The following is a 22,236-nucleotide window of genomic DNA, read 5'->3' on the forward strand; positions in this document are numbered from 1 at the left end:
ATCATTGAAGATAGAGAGAGCCAAACGTGTTTCTTTCAATATACCCAGGGTTAATAGTTCAGGGAGGTTTTGCGTTGTGCGAAACGTAGAGGTAGAGAAGAATGTCAGTGTGGCCGTTATTAAAATATGTTCACAATTTATGTGGAAAAAATATATAGAGTTTGGCGACTAGTGAACTCGGTAACAGTAAGTTGTTACTTATTTTAGATTTTATGCTTAATCTTAATCTACTTTAAGTCTTTTTTTGTTGATATTTAGGGTACTTACTTATTATCAAATGTTACTTAACAGGTAGGTAAGTAGTTAGTTAAATGTTAACAATGTTATAGTTAATGATTTTGAATTAGTAAGTTAGATTTAGTAATTTAGATTTGGCACATATCGGATTTATCTTTTTTCGATTTCATTTCAGTGCATTTATTTGGGACACGCTCAGGAGTTTTGCAATAAATCCGAAAATGTGAGCGATTGTGGCAACACAAATTTTGACTTGACAGTTCTCATGAAAGCAACTTGCGGTGTTGTTTTGTGTGTGTTTAGCGTGAAATTCTTAGAAAAATATGGATTAAATTACGAATAAGTGGAATTAATCCCCTTGATCTGTTCACAAGCGACTATATCTAACGGATCAGGTGCCACATGATGTTGAATATTCACAAGATCTGGCTACTTTCATGCCTCTCCGTGATAGCTTTAATAGTTTTGTATTTTCAATCAGAAATAACACGGTTAGAGGACTCATATCGTAGATGGGGTAAGTGCATGTTATGGTATCTAAACATGTGTTCAACAGCGGCTTTCGGCTATGACGTCAAGTGGTCGTAATTGTAAAAATACTTCTGAAACAAATTTACTTTAAATGTTACCATTCCATTTTCTTGATTACACATAAAATTCTTTGAATATTTATTTATGACCTCACAATAGTACCAAAACCTTTGCAAGATCTTCCCTCTGTAGATCCTTAAATAACCTCCGATAATATTTCATTACAGAATACAGACTAGCGCAGTCGAGAGAAGCACAGGAGTCTCGTTCATTCTATCCAAATACGGTACAAAATGATGACGAAGACTTAGTGGTCATATACAACAGGGTACCCAAGACTGGGTCCACCAGTTTTGTTGGTGTAGCTTATGACCTGTGCAAGAAGAACCATTTTAAAGTGCTCCACATTAACATTACGGCTAACATGCATGTGATGTCGTTGGCCAACCAGTACAAGTTTGCTCAGAATGTGACGCGGTGGAGCGAGGTGAAGCCCGCCCTGTATCACGGCCACATGGCATTTCTCAACTTTGAAAGGTAAATTTACTATCACACTTGTTCTTCTTTAAATTCAAATCATTTATTAAATAAAATACAAAATTTATCAAACATTAAACATAAAATCCACCCTAGCTTCGTCAAAAATAAAATACAAAAAAAAAAAAAAAACTAAAAAACAAACAAAACACAACTTACTTAGCTAAATAAACCACCCCAGGACGCACCCGACCCAAAAGTCCCCATAACGCTAGCCAACGCTAGCTAATGTTCTTCTTAGCATGTCTGTAATACATTGAAGCTGGAATAGGGTTGTCACCATTGTGGAAAAATTAGCCGATCAGTTTACTTGAAAGAAAGAAAGAAAAGAAAAAGAAAGAAAAAAACATTTATTGCCACATAATCGGGAAAACACAATAAAACACAAATACAAAAATTAACTTAGGATTAAAAGGTGGCAAAAGGACAAACTCAGCAATGCTGCGAGTTATACCTCGTATAATCTATGCAGCGCTGGTTTTCAGTATGCCCTGAACTTAGGTGCTAAATTATATACTAATAAATTAATTAAACTAGTGACACAAGCTTAATTTGATAATAAATGGTATAGTTTTATATATAAATAAATACTTTATAATAAATATTATAGTTTTATATACAAATAAATAATAATAATTAAATATTATAGTTTTATAAATATGAATTAAATTAAATATTGTTCATATATGTATAAACGCAACTAGAAGTAGGGTAGATTGTTATAAGTCAACTTGCAGTGTCATTGAAGCCAGTCTGTTTTATCAGTTAGGTTCATTTTTATTTTTTAAAAGTATATGTCCTTGCCGCATCTGAGTTTTGTTTTTGTTTTAAAATATTTTTTAATTTATATTTAAAAGAGATGCGTGACATATTCTTCTGAAGAGGCGGGGGTAAGTCGTTCCAAATTTTTGAAGCAGCGTATTTGAAACCGCCTTTGAACCCAACTGTCCTATGTTGTGGTATGCATGCATTATTTCGCACCCTACTACGAGTATTATATTGGTGAGCTTCCTTTTTCCATCTCAATTTGTCATACAGGTATGCTGGCCTTTCTGTGTGAACGATTTTATGCACCAGGTTGGCTAGATGCAGTTTCCTACGGGCAGCCATTTTAAGAACGCCCTTTTCATTCAAAAAAGGCGTTATATGGGCCCTTTTCGGTATCTTATAGCAAAACCGTGCACATGCGTTTTGTACCCTTTGTATTGCTCGTTCGGTTTTCGCAAATATTCTAGGTCCATATACCACGTCACAAAAGTTAAAGAGGGATAAAACCAACGACTCAACTAGCAAAACCCGTACCGTCTCAGAGATAAATTCACGGATTCCGTATAGTACCTTGAGTCTGTAAAACGCGTTTCTGATCTTTAAATTTACATGTTCTATATACCGTAGTTCACTATCCATAAGGAGCCCCAAGTTTCTGGCTGACATAACTTTATCTATGATGATGTCATTAATCAATATTTGGGGGTTATTCTGATGTATAGCGTTCACTTGATGTTTAGTTCCTAATATCATAAATTTTGATTTTTGCGGATTGAGTGCTAAAGAATTTTTACAAGACCAAGTGAAAATCGCGTGCAGATCTTCGTTAATTTTAATAATAGCTTCATTAATGTTTTTAGAGTTGAAAGAATAATACAACTGAGTGTCGTCTGCATAAAGATGTACTTTGCAGTGCTTAATACATTTGATCAAATCGGCAGTATACAGTACAAACAGCAGAGGACTCAAAATAGAACCCTGAGGGCAGCCTCTAGGTACTGTCTGCATTTTTGATCCCTGTATGTTGCCGTCCTCATCAACTGTTTCTACGTACTGCGTTCTTTCGGACAAGTATGATCGAAACCACTCACAGGTTGTCGAGGAAATGCCGTAATAGCTCATTTTTGAAAGGAGCAGACCAGTATCAATACAGGCGAAAGCTCTAGAAAAGTCCAAAAGAACCAAAATACTACCCTTCCCTGTATCTGACTCAGTTATTATATCATCAGTTACATGAGCTAGAGCCGTCTCTGTACCATGATTGCTTCGGAAACCAGATTGCATGCTGGGTAGGATATGTTGAGTCTCTAAGTATAGGGTTAACTGTTTGCAAACTACTTTTTCAATTACCTTTGACAGAACTGGTAGAACACTGATTGGCCGTAGGTCTTTGTACTCTTCAACGGTGATATTCTTCGGTAGAGGTCTTACTTTAGCTGCCTTCCATGCGGTGGGAAAGGTTTTAAGCGCTATGGATTTATTGACAATAAAGGTAATTATGGGCAGTGTTATCGAGAGCGTTAACCGAATCATCTCTGCCGAAAGAGTATCTGTTCCAGTTGCATTTGTCTCTATGGATTTTAGTATGGCCGCCACTTGCTCGTCAGTGCATATTTCAATTTTAAATTCTGAACTATTTGTAGAATATTTATTATTTTTAAAATAGTCAAACGTATTTTGGTCAATAGTTAGGTTACAAGGAACGTTGAGAAAAAAGTTATTAATTTGGTTCGGGTTATTTAAATGTTTTGGAATAGATGGTAGACTGGGTTTACTTAGATTTGTTGAGTTCTTTAAGTGACTCCACATCTTTTTCGGATTATGTATATTATTATTTATGTAAAAATCGTAATAAGCCTTTTTTTCCCTTTTAATTGAACTGTGTACTAAATTTCTTAAATCTTTGTAGTATTGTCGGTGATGATCCAATTTTGTTGAAATTGCCTTAACCAGTGCCTCATCTCTGTGATGCATCATGATCTTTATAACGTCTGTGATCCACGGTAGTGGTTTATTTCTTATGCGAATCTTTTTAAGAGGAGCATGTTTTTCGAACAGGTGAAGCATTAATTCATTGAAGCGGTTAATCGTATCGTCAACTTCTTCTATTCTAGTAATATCCCACCAGGGCAATGAGTGTAGATCAGAAAAAAAGTTATCAGGCAGAATTTTATTTAATGACCTAGTAACAATAAAGTGCGGAGTATCTTTAGGTTTTTTAATTAAGAGCTCAACGGTCACCGTAGCGTGGTCACTTAAATCTTTATTATGACAAACAGTGACGTTACGACATATCTCAGGACTGTCTGTGATAATTAAGTCGAGGAGTGTGGCGGTTGAGTCAGTAACTCTGGTTGGTTCTTGCACAAGTTGGTATAAATTTTGCTGGTCTAGAAATGACAACAATTCTGGGGCTGGATTTTTTCCGGCAATAGCAAATCAACATTGAAATCAGTCAAAATGAAAATATGGTTGTATTGATTAAAGGTACTCACCGCCTCACTGAGGGCATCGATTGCACAACCTGTCTTCAGTCCCGATTCGGGCCGGTACGCAGTACCTACTGCCACGCGACCCGCGCCGGGCACCGTCACCTCAAGCCACATCTGCTCCAGATCTGATAGCGGATGCTGTTTTTTTCGCGCCTGAATTCCTTGACGGATATAGAACCCCACTCCACCTCCACCCTTTCCCTTAGGTCGCGGGGCAAGCTTAAGAGTATAACCTGAAATTTTTGGAGCACAAAAATCCTGTCCTTCTTTCAACCAGGTTTCATTAAGCGCGAGTATATCAGGTTTATGTTTTTCAACCGTTACTATCAGCTCGTGTTGTCCAGTATTTAGTGACCTAACATTTAAAAGTGCTAGTTTCAAGTGTCTGTCCTTCTTTTTAGTCATCGTATATGAACTTGGAATAGCCATAAACTATAGCAACGCACAAAAGAAAAAACCATAAGACATAAATACAATGCATATAATATATGTAATAATTTATTAAAATGGATAAAAGATAAAATCGGTATAAAAATAGATCAATTGAGTAAAAAATAAATAACAGACTATAATTAATTATTACTGAGTTGGATGAACAAAAGTAAAAAAGTTCGAAATTTATTGGTACAACGTTCAAATAATGTTTTTTAACCACTTTTGTGAATAATTTACACACATTTAAATTAAAATTACAGTAAAACAGATTTAGTGAATATAGAAAAATAAGAAGTAATACGATTAAAACAAAATAAAAACAATACATCTCGTTACACAATACTTCTGCATTATAGGTATGTACGTACGCAACCATTATTATCTCTGTAGCCATTATCAATGCAGTGCGAAACACATCACAGATACAGTTAAACACACAAACAAGTCCTGTATATATTATAAAAAATAATAAGAATTTAGGTTTTAAAATAAGCAGTAACATCAACATATTTATAAGAGGGGAAATGTACAGCATAAAAATTATCTAAAAACACTAAACTAAGCTTAAAGTTCTTTTAGGGCCGTAGCATCCTTTATATATATAGTACCGGAAGTTTCTTTATCGTCCTTTTTGACAAAAACCCTTCCATATTTTGCCCAAACGTGTTTGTAGTTAAGTTCTCTAGCTGCTTTCCTAGCCATGTCAGTCACTGAATGCTCAAGGTACACAGGTGTGGGTGTCCACAGTGACTCCATCTCCACAGGTCTTGAGCTTTGCATCAAACCATAGCATAAAAAAATTAACAGAATGTATAGGTACAGTCAGGTGCATAAGTAGCTGTACACTTTTGTACCTTGTCAAACTCACAAACTGCCTATTAAAACATTGTCAGTTTGTAATGTAGCTAGTTTGACAAGGAACAAAAGTGTATAGGTACATACTTATGCAGCTGACCGTACAAAGGCGGTTGTTAAATATGGTTATAATTTTTATTTTCAGACTAGGAACACCTACTAAACCTGTCTACATAAATCTAATAAGAAAGCCGCTGGATCGGTTGGTCTCCTACTACTACTTCCTAAGACATGGAGACAATTTCAGACCACATCTGGTCCGGAAAAAACATGGAGACAAAGTGGTAAGTTATATATGTTTTGGTTAATAATATAGTCTATTTTCTAAACCAGAAAACTAGGTATGTATAGAGATAATATTCTTTATTTGTACACAAGAACAGAATATACAAAGCATACACATAGTTACAATATAGGAGGTCTTATCACTAAAAGCGATCTATGTAATTAGAAATTGAATCATTTCTTAGGAATATACATACCAAGTTTAAGTTTAGACCTTAGGATCTGTGCATAGTTCTGATACTTATCATATCTCTCAGCTGTCATAGTTCTCCAAAAATCAGTGCATATGTGCATATTGTTATCATTTTTTCCATAAGTCACTATAGTCCGTTACTAACAAGTTGTTTTGAGATCACTCAATACAATACTAAACAATTAAAATGTATACCTATTATTTATTTATTTAATACTTTATTGCACAAATATGAAAAAACAGATTAACACACACACACACTCAATTACTACATGATTAGTAGGTACATTGTGTGGAAACATTCTTATATGTAATATGTAAACAAAAATGCAATTAAATATTCAAAAAATATAAAAAATACTACCTCAACTAAACCGTCTAAAAAGTTTGTCTTTCCTCTTAGAAGACCGTATTCTTATTAATTTATTGAATAAGTATGTACTAGTTTTAGAACGATTTCTAGTCATGTAAAGAAGACAAGGAGTGTTCATATTTATGTATGTGTATGTAACGCATGACATGAAGGAATGCATGATGGCTTGCAATATCTTAACGCATAGTATAATAAAATGCAGTACAAAGCAATGATATAGGCACAGTGGGATGAAATGAGCGTAAATAAAGTAGAAAAATTAATAGGTCTGTCACATAAGTGGGAGTAGGAAAGAGTGATCTTCGAATTGGGTGAGATGGTTAGTCTGATCTTTATCTTCATAATTTTTTACAGGTGTTGAAAAATATAGCACTTTACTTTTCCCTCTTTCGGCATATACAATACCCATTTTTAAACACCTTGTATTCATGTAGCTTTTGACCTAGTACGCTAGTATGTAAGTATATAAAAAAGTGATAATAAAACACATTATAGTTATAATCTTTTTTTAATAAAAATAGTGAGGTAAACTGTGTTCACTTTATACTGTGATTTCTATTGAATTGAACCGACATAATTATCTTTAAACTGTTATCTCAATGTTCAATCAAACTGTGTGACTAAGGTGTTATAAATAATAAACTATCTATATCCAACTCGATTACAATTTCCGGATTAAATTGTGACTGCAGGGCTTAGGAATGTTTTAGGAATCTGTGTTCTTACAATGTACCATTGGGGATAAACATATAAGGCGGAGTTTAAAACAATATCCCGTGCGCAAGTGGCCGTACAAGCGTGCGGGTTTGTATTGAACAAATGGACTTCAACAGGGCTACATGCGGCCGTTACACGGGTTCGTTATCGGCGTCGATAAAGACGTTTAATGCGCGTTCCACCTATCCCAGCGCCGTATTTATGACGAATTGCATATATATAGAGATAATCATAATATACAGGATGTTGCAAAAAGGGTATACTAAGCCGGTCTGATTTCAGTTTCGGGCTTAGATATACCATGCTGCACATGTAGGTTTCGGCTTAGTATACCCTTTTTGCAACATCCTATATGTACACTCACGAGATGTGAGTAGAGAATGAAAAAGTTCCACCTGCCATTGCCGTTCCATGTCACTGGAACTTTTACATTTCTCATGAGTCTACTCATCAACTAAACCATAATGTATTCCTCCCATGATCTCTAAACACCAACTTTTATTTAATCTGCATTCATGTGTGCAGACATTCGACGAATGCGTGGAGCGCGGCCAGGCGGATTGCGATCCTAACAACATGTGGCTGCAAGTGCCATTCTTCTGTGGCCACGCCGCGCAGTGCTGGTGAGTTGGGACTTAGTGCTCTTGAGTTGGTGTGAGATCTGCAATGTTGATGATTGTGTGATGTGTTGGAGTAGTTAGGTTATTGGGGAATTCCGATTGTTAGGTTGTTCTATCATGCCATTTCATAGCATTTAAACAGGTAATAGTTGTCATAGAAATGAAAAAAATAAAAACCGGCCAAGTGCGAGTCGGGCTCGCGCACAAAGGGTTCCGTAGCAGCAAATATAATTTACAGTTAAATCAACCTATCTCAAAAACTATAAGAGATACTTTTATCAAACCAAAAATCGTTGAAAGAGTTAATTAGCATGCATCACCTCTATTTTTTTTAGAATTTTATACCCCGTAGTTATAAAAATAGAGGGGGGGGGGACATACTTTTTACGACTTTGAGAGCTGATATCTCAAAAACCGTTCACTTTAAGAAAAATGTTTTTTAGAAAACTTTATATCATTTTAAAAGACCTTTCCATTGATACCCCACACGGGTATGTACATCGAAAAAAAAAATTTCATCCCTCAGTTACATGTATGGGGGGCCCCACCCCCAATTCTTTTTTTTACTATTTAGTGTCATATTTTTGTAGCGGTTCATACAACACATATTCCCATCAAATTTCATCACTGTAGTACTTATAGTTTCCGAGTAAATCGGCTGTGACAGACGGACAGACGGACAGACGGACATGACGAAACTATAAGGGTTCCGTTTTTGCCATTTTGGCTACGGAACCCTAAAAACGCTTAGGGCACTTTGTCAGTGAGCAAACCAAAGTGTAACCTGTGGGAAAACATCAGAAAACCTGGAACGACGACCTGAGACTGGTACACAGGTAGTGGCTAGATGAGGAGGGTAGAGGACAGTTGTATTTCCTTTAGAGACGCCCATGTCTAGCACTGAATTTTGGGCTATTCCAGATTGATGATCTACTCCAGACAATTTTAAAGTATTTTTGATTTTTATCAACTTTCAATAACATTATTCCAACATTATTACATTATTAGTTATTACAAAAGTAACATCGCCTTTACAGGAAACCCGGCAACCGGTGGGCGCTGGAACAAGCGAAAACCAATCTAGTCAACCACTACCTCCTAGTAGGAGTCACCGAAGAAATGCTCGACTTCATCACAGTGCTAGAAGCGACTCTACCTAGGCTGTTCAAGGGCGCAACAGAACACTACTTAAGCAGCAGCAAATCCCACTTAAGACAAACAAGCTCAAAGAAAGACCCGTCAGAGAAAACCATAGAGACCATACAAAAGTCCAATGTATGGAAAATGGAGAATGAATTGTACGAGTTTGCGCTTGAACACTTCAAGTTTGTGAAGAGGAAATTGTTAGTGAGAGAGCCGAATAATATGCAGCAGATATTTTTTTATGAGAAGGTCAGACCGAAATGAGGTCTGGTTTCAGGTATGTAGCTTATTTGAGATCAGATCATAGAAAGTATGGATAGACTGAATAGCTGCTGAGTCAGTATGAACCCTTAATTGGGATAAAATATTATGGATCTTTATCCCATTGAGTAAGCAAGCTTGTGCTGAGAGAGTTGTCGGATAAGATGTGTTTTTCTAAGAAATACCTATGACAAGTAACAGAAAGACCTAGTGAAGTATCTCTGAATATAATTATTTATGAACTTTTGAGTACGAAATTCGGAATTCAGAAATGCATTATTTAATTTAGCAATAACTGTACTCAGAAGCAGTCCCATAATTTCTATGATCTGAGGGATTTATTTTCCCACAAAATATTTATTTATTATCATTTTAAGGCTAACATCATTCCAATTGTGCTAAAAAAGTTTGTAAAAATTCATCATCTGTAGATATTGTCGCTAGTTTAAATTTATTAATAATAATTCATAGAAAATAATACGTTTCTGTTAAACGGATACCTAATGGTAAAATTTCTAAAACAACGTGTTATAAATTATAAAACGAATATCTTTTTATGATTAAGTTTGTGGCAACATGCAACTAAAATATATTTAAAAAAGCCCACCTAAAGAATTAAAAGACATCTTCACATCTCAAGCTATGTCAATATACGTAAATACGTTTAAATATCAATCTTAACACTCATTGTGATATTTTATAAGTCCATCCTACGATTTGTTAATAACTTTTTATTTATTTAAGAGTAGGTATATGAAAAAATATCATTACTTAATTATCATCTTTAGACTTGTTCCACAGCTATGGGATATATTTATTTAAATTATGATGCTGTAACTAAGAAATGCTTGATGTATGAAATTGATTTTGACATGTATTTTTTTACAATTATCAATTTAAAATTATGCAGTAGTGCTGCAGTACCTATCTTATTTAAGTCAATTATAAACTTGGTTCAACTCACATATCGCGAACTATACCTGTGGGTATATTTTTCTTTAATTCGTAGGTATATTCATTAATAAGTATGTTAAATTGAATATTTGTTAGTATAGTTTATATGCAAACTGCATTGTATTTTTATGTGTCATATTGACTGAACAATAATATATGTACAACTTGCGGTTCTTTGAAAACAGAAACATAACCCAATTCTACAAAAACAGAGGGGGCCCTATACAATTACAAAAAATACAAAAAAAAACTAAATAACGTTTCGAAGTAATTAGCGTGAAATTCAACATTCATTGTAAATCTAAAAATGGTTGTCAAAAAAAGTTTGAGATAGGTACACTTGTCGAAAATTTAAATTGGTTACATTGAAACAAGCTCGACCACTGCATAAGTTATGTAGAGTTATAGGTAATTCTAAAACTTAATTAACGCATCATTTCGTTCAATTATTTTAGGAATGTAATATCTCATTATGTTTATACATACATATAAATATTGTTTAGTATATTTCGTATGTAATTTCATACTAAAAACATTTAGCCATAAAATATCCATAGCACTTAATACCTATAGATATAAATATAAAGAGAAATCAATACCATAAAATAATATACTCAGCAGTGAAATATAAACTTCGTGACATTGTACATAAATACTATATTCCATGCATTTAGTAGTTTGTAAGAAAACTGTTCTTCCATTATAGTTAAGAGTAGGGTATGATATTGGTTCAGAACTGTATCGATCGCAGTTACTTCATAATTAAGTAAGTTAGTAAGTTTACCCATCGGTACTAGGGGTTTACTTTAGCTAATACTTATGAAGTTTTGAGACGATGTTGTGCTAACTACGACTCTTTCTTGTTGGATTATGAAATGAAATAAAATAGTTTATTTTTTTGACGTAGAATTTAAAAATTTCTTGTCAAAAGTATTACTCTACCGCCATTTCACAAAGGCATCTTTTCGAAATTTGGTATTTCGCTAAGCAAAAGCTTAACAAAAACAAACGAACGGGAGCTGCCATGCCACCGGTACGTTTTATACAAGATATAGTTGACGACCGAATGGCGTGGTCGTTAGTGACCCTGACTACTGAGCCGAAGGTCCCGGGTTCGATTCACGGCTGGGGCACATATTTTGTTTAAATACAGATATTGGTTCTCGGGTCTTGGATGTGCCCGTAAAATGGCAATAGGCCCGCCCCCTATTACATTGGGACTAACATAACACTGGCGAAAAGTGGGTGCAGCAATGCACCTCTGCCTACCCCGCAAGGGAGTAAATTAGTACAAGGTGTGAGTGTTTTTTTTTATATAGTTGAAGTTAGCGCGGTTAATCCTTTAACTTCGTATGTTGTCAAGTTAGAGTAAGCCTTCTGGGACATAATCAAATGTCACCCTAGTACACAAAGTTGTGTACTCACTAGTATTTATGGCGATTCCGAGTATCAATATGAGACACTATGTACTTACATAGATATTCAATGATACACTATGTACTTACATAGATATTGAAATGTTTGATATACAATATTGTGTAATTTCTAAACTGTGCTTAGTTGCCCTGTCTCATGATTTCATTAATGTCATTGTGATACTCCCGTATACTTTGCTGACTGATGTCGGATATACAGTAAAGAGCAATGAAAAAGTTCCAAGTGACAATAGCACCAAATTACTCCTAAACGGAAAAAACTAGCTTAAATGAATGTGAAACTTTTGTAGAGGAAATGCACTCGTGTGAATATGTATAATACGGCTCAGTTTTAGTTAACAGCCCGGCTAACGTACCACCACCGACACATTAGCAATTAACAATCCATACACAATAGTAGCTCGCTTGCCAAACATCTGTGAGATCCATACAAGTTACGTCAGATTTAAAAAGCGACGGCGCTGTTAATTGCTAACGTTCAGAGGTGGTAACCCCACTGTATAGTGCCACAAACTTATCTGTTCCTGTGAGAGCTCACGAAAATATCTAATATTTCTTGATTTTGTAAGATTTTAAGTTTGCCTGTAGTGGTAATTCACTCTTGCGGTTATAATAAACCAATCTAATCTTTTACAATATACAATTCATTAGTAAGTAATGTGATATGGATCAATTTAGTTCGCTCTCACCGGAACAGATAAGTTTGTGGCACTGTACGTTAGATTTAAAAAGCGATGGCGCTGTCATTTGCTAACGTTCGGAGGTGGTAACCCCACAGTACTGTAGGTTGCTTCAGTGAAAAATCCGTCCTAGCGAAAAGCAAAGCGAAATTTTGCAACACTAGCGCTACGACAGTAGATGGAACTAATCACTGAATAATAAGTTTAACCTTTGGCCCTCATCTAGGGAGGTTTTTTTACTGAATTGCATATCTACCTACTTGTTTACTCTATATTATTATAATGTTCTCGGTTTGTTATAATTTATCTATGGCTATAGTATGTATATTCATGTTATAATATATAATGATTCGTGTATAAACTATTTGAATAGCAGAATTATGTGATATTTTGTACCTTACCCGTAGAGACAGCAAAAGAATGAATTCACTCGTCATTTTGCCACATTGGTAAAGAAACACGCGCGTATGGATCAATTCCTTCTTTTGCTGTCCGTACGCTGTAGATTTTTTACTAATCTACTAAAACTAAATTACTTTAAACAATTAATTTGGAGAATTAAGCGAAGTTTAGCGAATTGGCCCTTACTTAATTGGTAGACGATTTAATGTAGGTACTTAATTGTTTTTATTATTCCTTAAAATTGTTTTCTACAACAATTGAATCTTTAACTAGATGCACTAGTTGTTAATGCAAAATATTATTTAATAAATAAAACAAATTATTAATCTAAGTTCTTATACTTTTTATTACATCTACTATAACACCATACAATCCTTGAAATCGATGATTTACATTTATGGCTATTGGCTTTCTTATTTTATAATACGGATGAATTTTAGTAGTTATCATTTAGATTAAACTGCCAAAAATACAATATAATTAATCATTATATCATTTATTTATTTACAAAAAGGTAACAAACAGTCTTTTGCATATATTACCTATTAAGTACTTACATATTTTTGGTGCTTAATGACCTAGAGTACCATTAATTGATTTTAAAAGATATCAATATAAGTGACAGATTAATAAAATAAATGATGTAAATTAAATTAGTATAAATATATGCAAACAAATTAAATGAAATTAAATGATTAAATTTATTAAATTACTTAAGTTAAAAAAAGTGTCTATGAAGCGATTAACATATAATGATTTTAAGACTAGATTTTTAAAAGAGGCTAATGAATTGTGAATTAATCTTGCGCAACGCCTGAAAAAATATTTTTTTGGCATAATTTGTGTTTCACAAACTTGCATGAAATAAATGCGTATCTTTAAATATTGTGTGTGTGTATAATTACAATCTCTACACTCTACGAAGAGGTATACGAAGACCCTACGAAGAGGAAATCTACGAGCAGGTGGGCGCCAAGTGTGTAAGTACTTTAGTATTGCGCACTAAAGTACTTACTCTCTTGGCGCCCACCGTGGGCCACCCGCACCGTGGGAGCCGCCGGCTGCCGCCTCTGATTCAGCATTCGTGCCAACTCATCATTTTCCCCGAACCTATTACTTTACAGCCGATACCCAACATTCAATTAGTTCAGAAAACACAATCGTTGAATAAAACACGTGTCCTCAACTACGCTCGGCTGTTTAAAAATTAAACCCACACGTTTGGGAGGATGGCTCGGCCCCGACGCAATTATGAGCCGAGCAACTGGGCCGAGGGTACATGCATATTGACGAGTGTTTGTCCTGAGCCATTAATCTACGTGTCTGCTGCAGCATGGGGTCGTCTCTGCGGCGTCTGCAATATTGAGGAGGTTCGCTGTCCCTGTTGCCCTTCGGCCGCGGCGGCGCATCGATACAGGGGGCGGGGGGCGCGGGGGCGGCGGGAGGGGGCGGGGCGCCGGCCGCCGGACAGTCACTGATGGCGCCGCTCCACCGCCGGACGCCATGCCATCCCGCAACACTCTGCTGGAAATGATCTCGCGAAGACACTACTTCAGAATAACCAGCAGTTACTAGCATGATCTAATTAAGAGCCCGAGCTACGCCGAGTGGTTGCAATTGATACGCGATCGATTGATCCACTAATCGACGGCCTCGACGCGCGTAAACAAGCACGGACTCTGAAAACGTGCTTTTCTTTCTTAAGTTGTTCGTTTTGTCAGTGCCAAGTTTAAATGTTAGTAGTGTACGGAGTGTCGCTGTGAGTTTTCGGTCGGATGTCGAACTAAAACTTTCCTCTTCATGGAATATGGGCATCTGCTTGGACACTGGTTAGTATGTTTTGTATTTACTAACCCCAGTTGCCTATAACTACGGTGTTTTGAGTGCGTAGTTGTGTACAAAAGCGCCGACCACTTCATGGAATAACGGGTAGTTTAAAATTGCAGTCCTTATCTACCTTGTTTATGGTGTTATTGTGAAACACAGTGTGTGTGAACAAGGCCATGGTGCTTATTAGTTACTTACACGTTACACGTGCCTTCAAAACAATACTTGAACTGTCCCTAACTTAGAGAGGCAACTATCACCTCTTATAAAGATACAAAGTTATGAAACATATTATGAGACGGTGATCGGGGTAAAGAGGGGTTGCTCTTACCAATATAAACAACTGACTTGGTAAAGTTCTGTAGTTGGAGTAGAGACGACATAGCAAGGGAGGCCCGTTCACACATTGCTATCATCACCAATAGCTGATGCACACTTATCAGTCATAAGTTCATCACTTATTAAAATCTGAAAGCTGAAGAGGTACCTACCTAGTGGGAAGAATGAACCGTATCGGTAGACGAGTTTTCGAGGGTAGGCCACGAAAGTAAACGAAGCTTGGAATGGTCGGTCCACTGTACCAACGATCATAGACAGGTAGTAGCTGTATGAGGAAGGCCGAGGGCATTTACGTCACCCATATGACTGGGTCTTCGTAGTCAGTTCATCACTGTTCATGTGTTCATAAGTGATATATTCACGACCTAGAGATGTAGGCAAAGATCTCAACGTGCCACGATCCTGACATACCTAACTATATTTCTTTCGCTTCCTCCATATTCATTAGTGTTCATCAGTTTCGGAAACTTCTCATTGGCTCTTCTTGAGATGTCGCCTATCTGGTCGACATACCTACTTTACCTTTGAACGTAGTTATACCGACACAACTATTCATCGCCGCACAATAAAGTCTGTTTCAATGCTAAGACAAGTAATTCACATGTGGTTGACATAATATCTCTGTTTTAATGCGACTTTATATTAGCAACAATAAATTAAATAAGTAGTTAAATAATTATTCAGATCAGTCATAGTTTAAAAGAAACCTTGACTTTTCCAAATAATAGGTACTTTAGTTTGCTACTTTGTATTAGTGGAATCTTGTAAAAGGCCTTTTACTGCTCATTCTATTGTTATACCTTTAAATTGTGCTGTAAGTTTTCCTAAAATAAATAAATAAATAAATAATTTCATCAATAGTGATCTAACCCATTTCATTTCCCTTAAATTCTGGGAGTTTTTAACTAGCTTTTTATTTAGCTTATGGTACAAGGCTAAACAAATTTAATATCTAATGACGACTAAACTCATGCATCTTCTATCAAACACACCGTGTAAATTTGCGACTAAAGGTATATCTACAACCATTTCATTATAAAGATACTACCAAAGGATTCCAAATGCTTCCTGTATCTATCAGTCCTGCATAAGATATTACAAATGTAAATCGTATCTTCGTAGTGTAGTCTCATGACCATATTATTTATGTCAAAAATTGAGATTAATTAAGATGTTAATTTGATGGCCATCAGCGTTACTGTGCAAGTGTGCATCCTCTCGTACTTATAAAACGGCTTTCACCACCCATCATAGCACAATCTTGCTGCCGATAAACTATATAATTTTTCCCTTATATGTAGGTATATTCATACTTCAGCATGTCATCCAACCATTTCTTTCTGAGATTGTAGGTACATATTTGTACAATTCCCAGCGATCACCCTGAGTACAAGAGTACCTACCCTGAGGCTAGAGGGGTCTACACTACAGAGAACAGTTTAATAATAGGATCACCACTATCCAGCAGCATAGTGTGCATGTGGCCAGCCCACCTGCTGCTTGATTTACTGGTACTAAGTATCTACTAGTTTGTCAGTTCGTGGTCTCGACTCCAACAGTTATCATCAATTCTTTGGCAGTTATGACACCCGGGCTAATTAACTTTGCCCCTGCTCGAGGGTACCTGGCTTCAACATTGGTTCTTGTCAGATGCCAAAACAACTCGCCCAGATTACATACCTACAGTCTGGGTCTAACAAACCTGACCGCTCAAAAACACCACTAACGAGTCAGGTTTCTCCACCCCCAACTGTCCACATACTGATCAGCCCTTCTTCCACAGAGCAGAATAATGAAGAAGCGGAGTCGGCGGGCACGGAGCGCGGGGACAGCGCGTGGGAGCGCGCCACGCCGCCCGCCGCCGCCTTTCCCATGCAGAATAATACACACGTCAAGTTTGAACCGCCCAGCGTGCCTGTTATATTCGTACTGGGTAAGAGACCTTCTAAATTTGGTCATATTATCAGATGCACAATAAGCGCCCAAAAAGCCGTGTAAAGCCGCTTTCCCTGTGCATAATAATACACACGTCAAGTTTGAACCGCCCAGCGTGCCTGTTATATTCGTACTGGGTAAGAGACATTCTAAATTTGGTCGTGTTATCAATGGATCTACCTTATGGTATCTCTCAAGATGCACTATAAGCGTGCAAAAAGCCGTCTTAAGCCGCATTCCCCATGCAGAACAATACACACGTCAAGTTTGAACCGCCCAGCGTGCCTGTTATATTCGTATTGGGTAAGAGACATACCTAACATGGTCGTATTATGTATGAATCTATCTCGTTGTATCTCTCAAAATCTTAGCCACTCAAGATACCTACACAATGAGCTCGCCAAAAGCCGTCTAAAGCCGCCTTTCTCATGCAGAACAATACACACGTCAAGTTTGAACCGCCCAGCGTGCCTGTTATATTCGTACTGGGTAAGAGACATTCTGAATTTGGTCGTATTATCAATATCTCGTAAGATGTACAAAGGGCGCGCAAAGAGCCGTCTAAAGCCGGATTCCCCATGCAGAACAATACACACGTCAAGTTTGAACCGCCCAGCGTGCCCGTTATATTTGTACTGGGTAAGAGACATTCTGAATTTGGTCGTATTATCAGATGCACAATGGGTGCCCAAAGAGCCGTCTAAAGTCGCCTTCTCCATGCAGAATAATACACACGTCAAGTTCGAACCGCCCAGCGTGCCTGTTATATTCGTACTGGGTAAGATACCTACTTAACTTAGTCGTATTGGACAGGATAGGAGACGAACTGATGTAGTTTCTAAGATGCACAATAGGCGCGCCAAAAGCCGTTTAAAGCTGGCTTTCCCATGCAGAATAACACACACGTCAAGTTTGAACCGCCCAGCGTGCCTGTTATATTCGTACTGGGTAAGAGACCTTCTAAATTTGGTCGTATTATCAATGCATCTATCTCGTAAGATGCACAATGAGCACGCAAAAAGCCGTCTAAAGCCGCTTTCCCCATTCAGAATAACACACACGTCAAGTTCGAACCGCCCAGCGTGCCTGTTATATTCGTACTGGGTAAGATACATTCGAAATTTGGTCGTATTATCAATGAATCCGCTTTCCCCATGCAGAACAATACACACGTCAAGTTCGAACCGCCCAGCGTGCCTGTTATATTCGTACTGGGTAAGATACATTCGAAATTTGGTCGTATTATCAATGAATCCGCTTTCCCCATGCAGAACAATACACACGTCAAGTTCGAACCGCCCAGTGCCTGTTATACCTATTCGTAATTCGTACTGGGTAAGAGACATACTAATATTGGTCGTATTGTGGGATAAACATGATTTGTTTGTTGCTCCTACTGTACACACGCGCCAGATACCTACTCTATCCTAGATTGAAAGTTGCATTACCTGTACATAAAGTGTAAGCTTTCTTTCTTTCTAAAAAGCCGTCTTCGTATTAAGGAACGAGACAAAGTAATCTAACTTCAAAGTTTGCATAAAAAACTGAAAAAATATTATACAAGGTCAATGGTCTGTATAAAAACATAGGGAAGTCATGCCGCCATTCAATAATTAAATTTCCTTTACGGCGTATAATTTTGTAAAAAAGCTTTGTCATTTTAGGTGGCACTTACTACACGCCTGTGTCATATTTAACAACCGGTAATTGGCACCCATGTCATCATGCAATGGCTGCAAAACAGGAATCACATTAAACTAGGTTCTAGGTTCCTACGCTACTCACCAATAAAATAAGCACTTAAAGTTTAACGGTTTAATAATTATTTTGCGGAAACAATAACAATTAGCGCTGGTCTCTGATCAGCTAACAAAGGACCTCCTGATTTATCCTCTAAGCACACCTTTTCATCCAGCAACTAATAGCTATGAATAAAATTATCAGCCCATCTGGACGCATGATAGAGTAAAAGCTCTAGGTACTTACAGTCACTTCTGCCACAAACTGGATATCAGGCTTATTGATAAATCTGTGGAACAGACTGAAGTTCGAAGGAGTGCACTGATAGCACGATACACTGCTTCTTATTTACTGGCCAACGGAGCTAGGTTTTCTGTCTGTGCATTATTCTGAAATTATTATTATATTTGGTCTGTAATTGGGTCCTGAGCCGCTATTATTTGTACTGCTCCCACGCAACCTTGCTGCTCACCCACCATAAACAGCTGATTAGAACTAAAACTTCCCTATGCTCACTTCAAATTTCTAACCTCTTGATTCTCCCCAGGTGGCCCAGGCAGCGGTAAGGTGACCCATTGCGACAACCTGATGCAGGAGCGGCGCGGGGTGGTGCACATCAACATGACCGACCTCCTGCAGCAGTACGCCATCGGCAACGGTACAGCACCACCTAAGACCACCGGTTTGCACCTGTAGTTCTTTACACTTATGAAAGACGGGAGGGTTAATCTGTACTGACGAAAAGCTAACGAACGAGAGCTTTCGTGCCATCTTTTATTACAATTAATATACAGTCGTGGCTCTCGCAGTAGCGCTTCGAAGCATAGTTTTTCGTCATATAGAGTGACCCCCCTGGTACTACTAGTCTGGGGGTAAAAAACCCTGATCACTCTAAAGGCCAGTTTTTTGATCCGTAGATTCTCAATACTCAACCATTGGACAAAAAAGTTGCAAACATTTTTTAAAAACCTACAAAATTCATATCCAGCTGTCATGCTTGTGCTTGACACCGTGACTTTGACCAATAGTTGAGTTGGCCAAAAGCCGGCCTAAAGTAGCATTGTCACTGTGTCAGATTTCTTAAACCCAGATTGTACCAGTAAATTTGTCTGGGATGAAATTTATCAGTGATTATGGATAACGTGCTCTCTTTTCGATCACTAATAAAATTCCATCCTCTTTATTTAGATAAGTACGACTACAGTAGCGCCACCGTGCAAACGCACCGTCAATGTACTCGTCTTATTTATGTTAACACAACATAAAAACTCGAAACTATAGATTGGCAAGTTGCTTGGCGACCCTCCTTGCGGGGTGAAAGACGCGGAGGGGACGAGGTACCCAAGACGACAGCGGGTAGCGGGAGGGTAGCGGGGAAGGGCAACGCGTGCATTGCATGTCATTGTTACGGCAGTCTCGGCCGCGCAGCCGAGGCGGCCACATGTCTTATACAGTCTGTCATAATTTGAGTGCGACCCACATGAGATCATTGATCCTGAGACCATTAGTCTTAGGATGAGTGTTGAGGCCTTTTTAATATTATCATTATATTATTATTAGGTATCTATAATTCGTCAACAAAATAACGTTAAAAACAACAAATCGTATAATGTCTCAATATAGGGGCTTCTTGTAGAACAGCGTACCGGATCAGTCATGCTACGCGGCTAAAGGTTGGTACTGCGCAGTCAAATACGAAAAAGTAAACAACAAAGACGAAGAGTCCATATGACAGTGCGTCAGTTGTCAGTTCTTGTAACTAGGAAAGCAACCAAAATTTATGTGATTTAGGGCGGATTCGGCCAACGTCGAGTAAATTTTACTCTCGAGTAAAGTACCAGTTACTCGCGAGTAAGCAGGATTTTGCATTCTACCAAACCTGAAACCAAGATAACTAGCTTATCCCAAGAATAAAATGTTATACCGCCAAAATTGACCGTGTAACGAGCTTATCCGAGAGTAATTTTGTAATGGCGGCAGCACATCAGCTGATTAGAAAACCGTCATAATGACATATAAACACATCTGTCAAAACATAAACAAAAGTACGTTAAAAGGCAAAGTCTCAGAATAACAACAGCGAATAAAATATTAAAACATAAACAATTTCATACTTTTATAATCCATTCAAACTAAGTTGGCATGTCATTTCTATTGCATGCTTTGAAACGCAGCTATTTTTATTTTAGTTGCATTACAGTTTCGTTCCTCGTTCATTCAATTTAATCATGGTATAACTTGGTAGAATGCAAATGTACTTATCCTAGATATTTACTCGCGTATAATTTTAATCCCGGTATAGTTATTCTCGTGTAACGTGATGTTTGGACGAATCCACCCTTAATGAAAGTAATTAATGAGCAAAACACAGAGAAAAATTACAAAATTGATGAAATTTTGAAAGAAAATGGTCATATCGTGCTTCGCCTACCCCCATACCACCCGGAATTAAATCCTATTGAACTTGTGTGGCGGTACGTGAAAGGCGAGCTCGCAAGAACGTCGATTGACTCTAACTTAGATAAAGAGATAAAAGACTTAGAGTTGCTTTTCTCTAATTATTCGCCTAAAAAGTGGAGAAATTGTGACGAACATGTCATAAAAACCGGCCAAGTGCGAGTCGGGCTCGCGCACAAAGGGTTCCGTAGCAGCAAATATAATATTACAGTTAAATCAACCTATCTCAAAAACTATAAGAGATACTTTGATCAAACCAAAAATCGTTGAAAGAGTTAATTAGCATGCATCACCTCTATTTTTTTTAGAATTTTATACCCCGTAGTTATAAAAATAGAGGGGGGGGGACATACTTTTTACGACTTTGAGAGCTGATATCTCAAAAACCGTTCACTTTAAGAAAAATGTTTTTTAGAAAACTTTATATCATTTTAAAAGACCTTTCCATTGATACCCCACACGGGTATGTACATCGAAAAAAAAAATTTCATCCCTCAGTTACATGTATGGGGGGCCCCACCCCCAATTCTTTTTTTTACTATTTAGTGTCATATTTTTGTAGCGGTTCATACAACACATATTCCCATCAAATTTCATCACTGTAGTACTTATAGTTTCCGAGTAAATCGGCTGTGACAGACGGACAGACGGACAGACGGACAGACGGACATGACGAAACTATAAGGGTTCCGTTTTTGCCATTTTGGCTACGGAACCCTAAAAAATTAAGACGAATATTATAAATCTGATAGAGTATTTGACGATGTATTGGACAGGTATGTTATTGTTTATTTATAATTTATTGTAAATTAAACATAAATTGGTTTTTGTCTTAGATTTATAATTGAAGTTAATGAAAACGATGATGAAGATGAGGATGACGACGACGATGAACAAGTTCAAACAGAGAGTGAACATGAAAGTGACATGGAAATTGATTTATAAAATAAAACACGTTTACATAAATAAATTCAAATTGGTAGATATTCTGAAGGTAAACATCCAAATTTTAATGCTGT

The 22,236-nt window shown here is 37.1% G+C and overlaps 2 protein-coding genes across 2 annotated transcripts in view; both read left to right on the plus strand.

Moving 5' to 3' along the window:
• Positions 1 to 502: 502 nt before the first annotated feature.
• Positions 503 to 10,884, plus strand: LOC105387182 (heparin sulfate O-sulfotransferase). Its single transcript, XM_011557871.3, has 5 exons — positions 503 to 754; positions 996 to 1,305; positions 6,001 to 6,139; positions 7,949 to 8,046; positions 9,081 to 10,884. The coding sequence occupies exons 1-5, from the start codon at positions 640 to 642 to the stop codon at positions 9,448 to 9,450; spliced, it is 1,032 nt and encodes a 343-aa protein (XP_011556173.3). The 5' UTR covers positions 503 to 639; the 3' UTR covers positions 9,451 to 10,884.
• A 2,951-nt stretch (positions 10,885 to 13,835) lies between these two features.
• LOC105391874 overlaps positions 13,836 to 22,236 on the plus strand; it is a 50,128-nt gene continuing 41,727 nt past the window's right edge. The window contains exons 1-3 of the mRNA XM_048627215.1: positions 13,836 to 14,748; positions 16,869 to 17,018; positions 19,308 to 19,418. Coding sequence (XP_048483172.1) covers positions 14,727 to 14,748; positions 16,869 to 17,018; positions 19,308 to 19,418 — 283 coding nt within the window. The 5' untranslated portion in view covers positions 13,836 to 14,726. The remainder of the gene's footprint in view (positions 14,749 to 16,868; positions 17,019 to 19,307; positions 19,419 to 22,236) is intronic.

This window comes from Plutella xylostella, chromosome 4 (assembly GCF_932276165.1).
Source record: "Plutella xylostella chromosome 4, ilPluXylo3.1, whole genome shotgun sequence".
Lineage (NCBI taxonomy): Eukaryota > Metazoa > Arthropoda > Insecta > Lepidoptera > Plutellidae > Plutella > Plutella xylostella.

Bases quoted from the DNA above. Each gene is read 5' to 3' on its own strand.
- LOC105387182 (XM_011557871.3), top strand. From the start codon at position 640: ATGATGTTGAATATTCACAAGATCTGGCTACTTTCATGCCTCTCCGTG. The intron at 1,306-6,000 runs GTAAATTTACTA...TTTTATTTTCAG, and splicing joins GCATTTCTCAACTTTGAAAG to ACTAGGAACACCTACTAAAC. The intron at 8,047-9,080 runs GTGAGTTGGGAC...TCGCCTTTACAG, and splicing joins GGCCACGCCGCGCAGTGCTG to GAAACCCGGCAACCGGTGGG.